Below are 12,420 nucleotides of genomic sequence, written 5' to 3' on the forward strand. Positions count from 1 at the left end.
GTATGTATTTAACATCTGACTACATTAAAATACCTTTGGATTTCATAGAAATGCAATTTTAATTTTTAATATTTTACAAACCTTATGAAATAAGAACTCAATCTTACTATAGAACATTTCCAGTTGGCATAATTTTATTTAATTTTCAAACATGTTGGTGTGTACTTTAAATGAGTTAATGTCTAAGGTTACTTTATACAATACTATATGTTGTACTTTTATTAAAAAATTTAGTTCGGAATTGGCTAACCTATCACGATTTCAGTGCAGTAAAACTGTAAATCTGTCATTCTTTTGATATATAGTTCCAGGTAACATTTATAAGACAGACTGTTCACAGGAAAATAGATATTTTAAGACAAAAAAATAAGTTGTATATACCTAATTTGCATATTAATGATAGAATATTCAAGCACATATCAACGTATCTCTGCATCTCCATGCAGTGGTGAGCTTTTGCAAAGGCTCACCACTGCATGGAGATGGTAGATCTAGAATATTATTTATATACAGATCTTCCAAAGTTTAGCAAATATTTGATCACTATTGGGGGGCAGGGGGATTATTTTAATACAATAAAAGTAGCATTCTTTCTGAAAACCTACTTTTCAGGTAGTAGAGTCATGGTAGGATGCTGTTATGCTTTGCCTTTTGCCTGTATCATCTGAAGTGACATTTTTAAGTTTCTCTGGAACTCTGATCCACTTTTCTTCAGTGGGCATGCTTTTAATCTCTAATTCTTGCTTTTTTTTAAAAAAAAGTTTCACTACTTGGATATAAAATTGATTTGAGAAATTTTTATCAAATATTTCAAAGTTCAGTCGAATTTTTGTTCGTTGTCTGAGAATATTTGCTGCTTTTGACTTAAAAATAAAAATATTCTGACTAAAACTGTCTTGTAAAACTTCTACATTGAAAAATTAAGCTTTGAAATGTAATACTAGTTAAAAGAAGAAATTTAAACACTAGTAATCAAAACTAAATTAAATGTAACTAAATCAAAATTAAAAAGTAAAACAATTATAACTGGGTTGCAAAATTAATTAGATAAATTCATGGAGATAGATCCATCAATGCTTACTAGCAGAGGCGGTCAGGCGTGCAACCCTATTCTCTGGGTGTCCCTAAGACTAGACCACAGAGGATGATAGATCACTTGAAAATTGCCCTGTTCTTTTCATTGCTTCTGAAGTATCTGGCGTTGGCCGCTATTGGAAGTTAGGATATTGAGCTAAATGGACCATTGATCTGACCCAGTATGGCCATTCTTATGTAAATAATTCTGCACGTTTTCTTAGAACTTTTTTTGGTGGTCAAATTTAATATGAAGCATACTTTCAGATTTAAATCTAAAGTATTTGTTTTTACTCATTTTTAACAAATCTATAAAGCAAGGGAAATATTGCAGAATTGGAACTTCCATACAAACTTTCCTTTTCAATCAATCAATAAATAAATAAATTTACTGAACTCTTTGGTCTTAATTTTTTATGCTGGCATAATGTAAGAATTTACAACTGTGAAATCCTGGTCCATTTGAAGCCAACAGGGGTCCGTCTACACTGTAGCTGGGAGCATCTCACCCAGCCTGAGTAGATGGACATGTTGTAGCCCTCCTTGAGCTAGCGCATTAAAAATAGCAATGTGGATGTTGCAGCACAAGCTAGCCACCTGAGCTCAGATGCATGAAGTTAGATGGGCTTATTATTTGGTGGCTAGCCTGTGCTCGAATATCTACTCTGCTTGTGTGCGTGTGTGTGTGTGTGTGTGGCATGAGCGCATATCCATCTACCCTGGCTGGAAGGCAGCTTCCAGCTGCAGTGTAGACATACTCTTGTAAAATTCCCATTGTTTTACCCCCCGCTTTTCCATCAAGTCAGCTGTTTGGAAGTGTGGTGGAGGCTATTTCTGCCACTTTTTTGGATATGGAACAAAATATCAGTTTGTGAAAGAAGGACACTGAAAAGAGATTCTAGATTTACATTTAAATTATGAAATAAGGATTTTTTTTATCCAATACAACCAGACTTCTATCGTGAACATTCAGCTGTTTCTGTCTTTTGCAATTTTAGGGAGTACATGGGCCAAAAGCATATGTTGCTACCCAGGGACCATTAGCAAATACAGTAATAGATTTCTGGAGAATGATATGGGAGTACAATGTTGCAGTAAGTACCTTACTTCTCTTTTTAAACTTGTTACATACATACATGGTGATGAATATTGAGCAACTAAAAATACATTTTCAGAGTCTTTTGGAGCTGTTGGCAGAAAGGAATGTTTACAAAAATTGAGCAACTTGGACTTCTGCTAAAAATTCTACAGACTGGCTAAAACCTTAGTGACCTACAGTGTTGAAACATAACTTGTTTTTTATAGTATGAATGAAAACTGTGGGAAAACATTAAATTTAAATATTGCCAATAAAATTATTTTTATGGTATACAAACAGCTCAAATGCATCATTAATCATTTTCCTGGAATAGGGTTTATCACTCTAATTAGTCCGGTATGGATGGCAAAATCGATTTCAGAAATAAGGATTCAAACATTTTAAAAAAAAGAGGAAAAAAAAGTGAGTTTAGGAGTAGTCTTACTTTTAGAGTTCATGTAGTGATATAGTTTTGTACTGTTGTAATGAAGTAAGTGGAAGCTTTAGTACTATGAAACTCATCTCTTTTCTACTAATTCATGAGCCTTTCATAATTGTACAACTTTCATTCATAAATGTTCATAACTGAAGAACATTTAAAATCTGTTTTAATATTTACCAATTAAAACAGTGATTTAGTGACTGGGGAAACTTAATATTACTCCATAGTACAATGAATTGCTTAACATTTAAAGATTTCCTATCTAGAAGTTTAAGGTAATACACATAACTCCATGAAAAATAGCAGTAAGTTACATTTTAAAATTTTGAATACTTATTTCTTTATTTATGTATGGTCAGTGCAAAAATCTGTCCTGATTCTTTCCAGGCAATTTAACGAAGCCAACTATGGCTGTGTTTGCTTGTAAAGCATATAACCACTTACATTGTATAAAAATGTCAAGGTCAATCACAACTTGTCATTCTATGTAAGAACTTAAGTGTATAACTTCTGTAGACTGACTTCTCTCTCTGTTAATTTAAAAACATTAGGATGGCAATGAATACAAATAACTAATGGATTTAAGAAATTACTATTGCTATTTGAGTAGATTAGCTATAAGTGATTAAAATTCAGACTCAGTGTTTAGTATTTAAATTAAGTTAATATTAAAAGTACATACTTCTGCATGTGTGCAATTCTTAATATGCAAAACTTGTATTTAGATTTTAACAAAGGTTTAAACACTTCAGTAATAGGCAGTCAGTCTGAGCACTTTCTCAGATGGCAAAGTTCTGAACTTTCATGAAAGATGTTAAAATGTTAACTTCCCGTAGTTATATATTTCTTCCTTTTTCAGATAATTGTAATGGCTTGTCGAGAGTTTGAAATGGGACGGGTACGTATGCTTAAAATGGAAATATGAATAAATGTTGCAGCCCCACTGGCTAGGACAGTGTTCTAATTATTGAGACTTTTTATGTAAAGTCAATAGCTACAAATATAGCTCAATTGCACCAAGTAAGAGCCTTTATTCTTGTCATTCTTTATGGAGAGAGTTCACAAATCTACTTCCACAAGCCAAGTTGTGTCAATATGCATAGAAAATCAGTGAATTTGGCCACTTTTTCATTCTAGAAAGCGGCTGTTTTCTGATAACTGTACCTTGGTGCTAGCGAGGTACAACCTGAATAGAATCCAAGCTAATCTTTATTTTCAGTTATAAAAGGATCTCTCTGAATTAAAATGAACTAATGGTAGCTGTACTGCTGCTGGTCTTCTCACTGTGGAGATTATAGTGCAGTTTTAGGCATAAAAAACTCCATTAAATCAAATAAGGAATCTAGATTTTGAGTCCATCAAACCCCATGTCAGATGAGGAGACAGGAAGGGCTGATATTGCTCTGTCATGCTCCCTAGATTAGTGGGTATTTCCAGTGCCACAGGGAAACTGTGCAACAACTATTGCTACCCCTGTGCATTCACAAAAAGTTTGAATCGGGCTCCAAAAGATCACGAGGCTTTAAAAAAAAAAATCTCACTTTAGAAATCTCTTGCTTACATCTATTGGTCTTCGGTTTTTTAAGTCCTTAAGATTTGTTTTCAAACTTTTCTCTGCAACCATGAAGACTAAAATCTTACTATTTTTGTTTAGTTTTAAATGAAGGCTGAAATGCTCTCTCAATCACAGGACTCCAGAAGCTGGAGTTTTAAGAAAAACACCAAATATGAAACTTGCGATAAAATTACAAAAGATGGCAACATTTTTACTGTCAGTGACTTTCTTAAAGTACCAACTATGGATTAAATTAGGACTACACTATTTTTTTAATAGAAAAAATGTGAGCGGTACTGGCCTTTGCATGGAGAAGAAAGCGTAACTTTTGGACCATTTCAGATTTCTTGTGTAAGTATACAGTTTTGTAAACTAATATTTTTAATAAATTTATTGCTGTACATCTTGAAAGAGCTCTTCCTATTATCAGATGTACTCATAGCACAGACTCTGAATGCATTTTTGTAATCACGTGTAAGTTTTAATTCTAAACATGTAACGTTTTAAAAATACACCTTTTTCGTTGTGGACAGAACAGGCCCTAGGTTGTTTCACTGTGGCTACTAGTTCTCAGTTATTTATTGCGGATCCCTAGTGACATAAGGCACTGTCTTGCCTGGCTATGCAGAGGACTTTAGTGTGTCACTTTGTTATATTATATATTGTATATAATAAATAATTTATTTTATTATATTATATTAATGTAAAATGCATACTTGTTTATTGTATGTCTTGTAAAATTAATCTTTCATATTTAGCAAATAACTGCAGAGAGGTGAATAACTTTTTTGTAGCTGCCCACATTTATATTAAATATTTGGTTGAGTGCCAGCTTTGTTTGACATTGCACAAGGCCCAAATGGTCCCTGGCCTGAGCTTGTCATTTAAAATTCAAAAATTGATATTCATATACTAGTTAGACCAGGAAAATGGTAACACTTCCTTTGCTTACTAAAAAAGGCATGGGTACAGTAGTATGTTTAAGGGCCTTCAAATGCAAACTCACTTGAAATAGGTTTTAATAAGAAGTGAGAGTGCATACTGGGATAGAGGTGGCATTTGTGGCATGGGTTGGTTGCAATATAAGGCATCAGGAAAAGGAGGACAATAAAAGGAGAGGTGAGGCTGCTATCGTAGAGGGAGTGAAAAGGGTAAGGAGAGACTCAACAATATAAGTGGGACTGAATTGTGTCCAATCTTGGAAAGAAAAATAACCTTAAATTTGATTGAGTAAATGATGGAGAATTAATGGAGGGATTCAGGTGGGGGCGAAACATGATCTGAGTGCATGGCAAGGAAGGATAAATTGAAGGAAGCAAGTTAGAAAACAAGGAGGCCAGAGAAAGTTAACTAAGGCATGGAGAAGCGTTGGAGGTACAGGAATGTATTTTGAAATATCATAGAGAAAAGTGACAGAATTTGGTGACAGCTTAGTTTTATGGGGAAATTTCATTTCTAAATAGAGTAGCCTCTGGCCAAGATATTAACTGATTTTTTTTAAACCCAAAATCTTATTTCATTTTTTTTTAAATGATAAAACATGTTTACCTGTCTAGCTTCATAGCAGATAAATAGCTTTTACACTGACTCTTCAAGTAAGTCTTAAATTGTCAAAAAGTGAATTATTTTTGCTCATGTGACACTATAGAGAATAAAGTTGGGGTTTATATCTAATTTGTTCTATATTAAATTCCTATCCACTCACAGATGTTTCCTCTTATTTAGGAAGCTGAACAAGCAAGAACAGACTACTATATTAGAACGCTATTACTTGAATTTCAAAATGTAAGTCATTAAAACTTGAAAGGTTTTCCCACTCAGGACAGTTGTTCAAACACTAGTTATGTTTTACATTTTTGGTCTTAATCTGGTGTGACTTAACATCTGTTCAAAGATCTCAGATGGTAAATCAAGGAAACTTACAAAAAAATCAAGTCAGTAATATTAAAGGAGCAAAAACTTGGTTCTCTGCTTGTGTACATTATTAAGTTTGTAAGGGATATAAATAGTTCAGTTATAAGAAACAAAAGGTTCATAAATGTCTTGTAGCATACTATCTGTTCTTACGGTAGTGCTTTTGTGGTTAACCAAATCTGTATAACGTTTTTCAGTAGTGTTCATTAACAATACAGGGCCAGATCTTCAGCTGGTATAATGTGTTGAAGTCCATGAAGCTATACTGTTTACACCAGCTCAATATCTGATCCACAAATTTAATCTGAAGGCTGAAAGAAGTCTTTTTTGATCCAGCCAGCCTTTTTAATGCCTCTTAGTATGTGATCTGACTGTTTCCTTGACAATAACTGTGTGTCTGACAGACTTACTGACTGCCCACCCTACAGATTATTTATTAGCGTGAGAAAGTGCATCCTGGTGTTTGTTTGAACTTTTCTTTTAATCTCCAGTTACACTCACTTGCCTTATTATCTTTGTTTAATGTAACATGATACTGTTCTTCAGTCTAGATTTGATAAATAAAATTTCTATCTGGACTTCAGTATCTTGCTGAGATGGCCTCTGAATGTTTTTTTGCTTCATCTAATAGATGCTTTTAGCTTTAAGTTAATAGGTGCTGACCTTCCTGCTTCTGCTTGTCACTTTGTTTTTGTCAGTTGAAGTCCATAGGGATTTGGAGGATGCAGTCAAGGCTCAAAATGGAAATAAACGTTAAAAACCATACAAAACAAAATCTGTGCTTAAAGCACACTTTTTTTTGCCATCAAAATTACTAACAAATTTTAGTGTTACTAAAATTGCACTTTCAAGATCTAGTTCACTGGTTAGAATAAGAACCTTATGAGTAACATTCTCTAATATTTAAGTACTTACGATGAATGATCTGTGATAATACCAATTAATACTGATTTTTCATGTTGGTTAATTTGGAAGTTATGAATGTAAATCCTTAAGAATTGCAGTCACTTTTTTCTGAAATAAAACTAAGTTCTTTACGTGATGTCCTTATGGGACACGTGTATGGCAGCGCCCCCTGGGTCTGGGATCGGAGATCTTCGTCAGCAGTGCCCTTCGGGCCATGTGCCCCTGGCCCCCCTCGCACTCTGCACAGGATGTGTGTATATATAGTGCTGTGTGGTCTTAGTGCCCACAGTTCCTTCTCTGCCACCTTTGGTCTGTGACAGAATCCGCAGCAGAGTCCGCTTTTCCCTTACTAAATAGTGCCTTACCCGTTAGTGTGGTTACTATCTTCTTTCTTAATTTTTTTTGTTTTGTCTTTTGTTTTAATTTTACCTTCAGTTATTTCATGCTTAGGTTTCCGTTTCCCCACTTTCCACCCTTCCCAATTGGGAAGCTTTTTCCTTCACCCTTATGCCCAGATACTCCAGGTTTAAAGAGTACATTTCTTGCAGGGTTGCCGTCCTGGTAATGGGCAGCCACCCACAGTGCATTTGCTGTCTGGGAGAGGGACATCCCACAGAAGTGTTCCCACTGCCTTGGCATGAAAGCTAGAGCCAGAAAAGACCGGACTTTAGATTAAAACTTCTCTGTGACTAGCATCGGACCCAGGCCTGGACTCTTCCCCAGAGAGGTCCTCATGTTCTGCCAGGTTGTTTGCCAGTCCTCGTTCCCCATGTCCCTTAAAGAGAGAGAGCCTTCTTTCTTTCTCTCTTGGACAAAAAGAAATGGGCTCCCTTCTCACAGTTTGAGGCACAGCCCACCAGAACACTGTCGCCTGCGAGGTCTGTTGCCTCAGCTCGTCTGTCGGGATGTAGCTCCAGGGCCCGTCCAAGGACCTCTGGTACCAACTTGAAGAAGCAGTCTTAGGATCCTAACCAGGCCAAACCTACAGCCCTTGGCACCATTTCACAGCTCTGAGGAACGAGACAGGCCAACTTCAGGAATTTCAGCACCGAAAGAAATGCCGGCACTGGCACTCTTTCCAACAGCGATTAAACCGTTGGCCCCGAGCAAGCCCATGGCATCATCGAAATCGTCTGCACTGGCCAAGTCTCTTGCGCTGTGGACACTTCAGGGGAATACACCCTTCCTTTTGATATAGAGTTATATACTGGCATCGATGATGCTTTTCCACCTTCCACAAGACTTTAGATACCCTAAAAAGACCTGCTGGTATCTGACATTCCTGAGTCTCTGCTCTTTCGATGTGACCTACCCTCTCTGGACTAAATGACACCCCTACCTTTCTCCTCCTGAGGATGGCACCTACCTTCCCCAGAGATGAGGAGGAGTGTTCTATTACTCCCTTGTTTGCCAGGCAAATCATACCTCTTCATCTGCCCTTTCCACAATCCACATCTGGTCCACAGTCTTGGCATGGACCACCATAGATACAGCCACATATTTCATTCGCTCCACACTGGCCATATTGGAACCCTTGGGCCATGTACAGGGAGCAGTTGGGAACCCTCCCAGAGAGCAAAGCCGGAGACCTGCACCTTTTCCTTCTCCATCAGTTGCTTCCTGCTGGAGTTTGAACCCCTGCCGGTACCAATTGAAGAGGAGGAACAGGAGGAGGAGGCTCCACCATTTTTCCTCCTCCTCCTCCCTTTATGAGGCTATCATGCCTCCACCTCCTACATCTGCCTACGACTTCAGACATTTTCAGGACTTATTCTGCAAGATTGCAGACTCCTTGCAGATTCCTTTGGAGGAAGTCAAGTACCAGCAGCATAATCTGCTTGATACCCTCCACACCTCCTCCTCCTCCAAGGTCCCACTACTGATCTATGAGGCTCTTCTCAGCCGTGCAAAGCTGCTCTGGTAGACCCTGGCGTCCATCCCTCCAACCTGCAAATGTGCAAAAAAAAAAATGTTCCAGAGAAGGATGTGAAATTTATATTCTCCGATCCCACCCCAAGTTCTTTGGGGGTCAATGCAGTGCACAAAAGAGGCTGTCAATTCCAATGCAATCCAGACAGGGATTGGAAATGCCTGGACTTATTTGGACACACAGCGTATTAATCAGCCATGCTCCAATTAAAAATTTCCAGCTATGAAGCTCTTGTGGCTAAGTATAATTACCTAAACTACTCTAAATTGGAGGAACTCTGCCATGACCTGTCAGAGGCCAAGAGAGCAGTTCCAGTCCTTAATATTGGAAGGACACCTCCTAGCTCATACAGCCCTGCAAGCCACGTTAGACTGTGCAGACACCACTGCCTGATCCATCGCAACTGCTGTGGTTATGAGGCATGCATCATGGCTTCATCTCTCAGGTTTTCCTAATGAGGTACATACCACAGTAGAGTACTTACCTTTTGAGGGTCAGAAACTATTTTCAGAGCGCATGGACAATTATCTGCGTTCTCTCTCTAATAGACTTCCAAGCTACACTCTTACCTTGGCATTTACACGTCAGCACCAAAGAGACACCCAGCGAAATACTCTCCCCCTCCAATCCTAACCACAGCAGTACACCCCTCAGCAGCACTTTGACACCCAGCACCAAAGACAAAGGCCTCCTATCAAATGTAGACAGCCTGCTCATCAAGGGGCTACCTCTCACGTGCCCCCACCACAGCAACAATTTTGAAGGTGTGGTTGAGACCCCGAGAAGCCTCCCACTATTCCAGTCATTCCCACGGTCTTTGATGTTCCACTAGTTTGGTGAACGACTAGCTGTATTTTTCCCCTCTTGGATACTCCTCACCTTGGACAGGTGGGTTCTAGAGACAATCAAAGGAGGATACTCCATCCCCTTCGTATCCATCCTGTCGTGGCATACTCCCTCCTTGTCCTTCTTCAGAGACCCCTCTCACAATCCCATTCTCTGGGGAGAAATAGATCATCTTCTGGAACTGAGAGCCATAGAACCTGTCCCTTCCTGGCACATTGGACAGGATTTCTACTCCCACTATTTCCTGATCCAGAAGAAATCTGGTGACTGGCGAGCCATGATGGACCTGTGCTGATATATAAAATAAACACCTGGTGCAAATGTCAAATCTATTTGTATATTAAATAAGACTTACTGTTCATGGACCTTCACAATCTAAACAAATTCACCAAACTGCAATGCATCAAAATGGTTACTCTCTCCAGTATTATCTCAGCACTGGAACAGGGGGACTGGTTCTTGGCCCTTGACCACAAAGAGACATACTTTCGTATTACAATACACGCTGCTCACAGGTAATTTCTCCAATTAATCTTGGTGTGCCAGTACCAGCACAAAGTACTGCCTTTCAGACTGTACTCCACACGTTGGGTGTTCTCCAAGGTCCTTGCAGTAACTGCTGCCTATCTGAGGAAACAAGATGTCATCATCTTTCCATACTTGGGTGACTGTCTCTTTAAGGCCGCATCTGAGACTGATGCTCTCTGAGCCGTCCACATAACAATAGACTTGTTCACAAAGTTAGGTCTCCTTGTGAACCGAGAAAAGTCCACTTTAATGCCGGTACACAACTGGAATTCATTGGCGTGCAGTTGGATGCCAGACAAGCCAGAGCCTTTCTACCTTCTCACAGATTCTCAAGTGTAGTAGATCTGGTATCAAACATATGAGTCTGCCTCCCGATCTCTGCCAGAACATGCCTCCAGCTTCTAGGCCACATGGTAACGGCCACTTTCGTGGTCAGGCACGCAAATCTACACATGCAATGTCTTCAGCTATGGCTCCGTACAGTATATCTCCCCCACAAACACAGCCTTTACAAGCTCTTATCCATGCCGATGAGAGTAAAGGGGTCACTACTTTGGTGGACACAGCCCAACAATGTTTGTGTCAGAGTTCCTTTCCTCCAATGTCCACTGACCATGATCCTAATAACCGATGCCTCCCTAATCACACAGTGCAGGGCAGATGGCTGTTAACTGAATCCATCCTACACGTCAATCTCCTAAAACTACGAGCAGTCTGCAATGCCTGCCAACATTTCCTACCTCTTCTCAAACATCATACTATGAGTGATGACTGACCATCTCACCTGCGTATATTACATCAACAGACAAGGTGGAGCAAGGTTCCACTCTTTATGATCAGAGGCACTCAATTGGAACTGATTTGTATATATTGAATATATTGTATATATTGAACTCAACTGGTGTATCCAACAAATCACCATTTCAGCAGAGTACTGCCCTGGACACCAAAACACTATTGCAGACACATTGAGCAGTAGGTTCTCCCACGCTCACGAAGGGGAACTGGATATGCAAGCACTTCAGCCCATCTTCAATCGATGGGGATACCCCACCATAGAGCTCTTTGCCACACAGCACAATGCCCGCTGCCCTCAATTCTGTTCCAGAGGAAGACTGGGACATGGATCTGTAGGAGATGCATTCCTCATAATATGGGACATACTGCTCCTTTTATGCCTTTCCCTCCTATTCATAGTATTTTGCAAGCTATGAGAGGATCGAGCTCATGTCATACTTATAGCTCTAACAGGGCCACGACAGGTCTGGTATACTTACCTCTTCTACATGATGGTGTGCCAATTGATCTCTCTCCATCCAATGCCACTGCTCCTTTTGCAGGACACATCCTCCATCCCAATCCACAGATGCTCCATCTCAAAGCCTGGCTCCTCCATGGTTTGGACAGAGTCAAACTGATATGTTTAAATAGCAGGCATGACACAACTAGACGCACTTACGTTCACAAATGGACAAGATTTCAATACTGGTGTGTCTCCCACCAAGTCGACGCTTTCTAATCACCTACAAGTGGCGCACTCGTACGGACATCACTCAAAGAAGAGAAGGTTACTCACAATGTGCAGTAACTGAGGCTCTTCAAGAAGTGCATCCCTATGGGTGCTTCACTACCCACCCTCCTTCCCTCTGCTTCGGAGCCCCCCCCCCCAAAAAAAACCCCAGCTCTGTGGCAGAGAAGGAACCTGAGGGCGGTCGGACCGCAAAGCACTATATGTATGTCCCACGCATAGCTCTGGGAGAGCGGGGGGTGATCTGCGTGTGTGGTCTCATGGGCACTGCTGATGAAGATATCCGATCCCAGGTGCAGGAGGCAATGCCACACCTAAAAGTGGAGCACCCATAGGAACAAACATCTCAAAGAACCTCAGTTACTGCACAGGATGAGTAACCTTCTCTTGAACAAAAGGTCTGACAGGAAGAGAATTTAATTATTGTAAAATGTTAAAGTTCCAGGAATAGTTTGAGAATTCGTGTGTGTGCGCACGCACACAGAGTAATTCTATGAAAAAATAAGGGTTAAATAATGTTTAAAATTCAGAACTGGTCATGGTAACAAGTATTGGAAGTTTTCTTTTTTGCTAAAGGAAATCAAGCTCACTTCCAAAAAAAACTGTTTAAAGAAATGCA

The 12,420-nt window shown here is 39.4% G+C and overlaps 1 protein-coding gene across 6 annotated transcripts in view; it reads left to right on the forward strand.

Annotated features, from left to right (window-relative positions):
* The window catches only part of PTPN12 (protein tyrosine phosphatase non-receptor type 12), a 150,578-nt gene that overhangs the window by 73,559 nt on the left and 64,599 nt on the right, over window positions 1-12,420 (forward strand). For all 6 annotated transcript variants that reach the window (XR_012156837.2, XM_073328578.2, XM_073328580.2 and 3 more), the window contains exons 4-7: window positions 2,073-2,168; window positions 3,454-3,492; window positions 4,429-4,500; window positions 5,875-5,934. Coding sequence is in view for 5 of the 6 variants with exons in the window: in XM_073328578.2 (XP_073184679.1) it covers window positions 2,073-2,168; window positions 3,454-3,492; window positions 4,429-4,500; window positions 5,875-5,934 (267 nt within the window). In the remaining variant the exon portion in view is untranslated. The remainder of the gene's footprint in view (window positions 1-2,072; window positions 2,169-3,453; window positions 3,493-4,428; window positions 4,501-5,874; window positions 5,935-12,420) is intronic.

This window comes from Lepidochelys kempii, chromosome 1 (assembly GCF_965140285.1).
Source record: "Lepidochelys kempii isolate rLepKem1 chromosome 1, rLepKem1.hap1, whole genome shotgun sequence".
Lineage (NCBI taxonomy): Eukaryota > Metazoa > Chordata > Testudines > Cheloniidae > Lepidochelys > Lepidochelys kempii.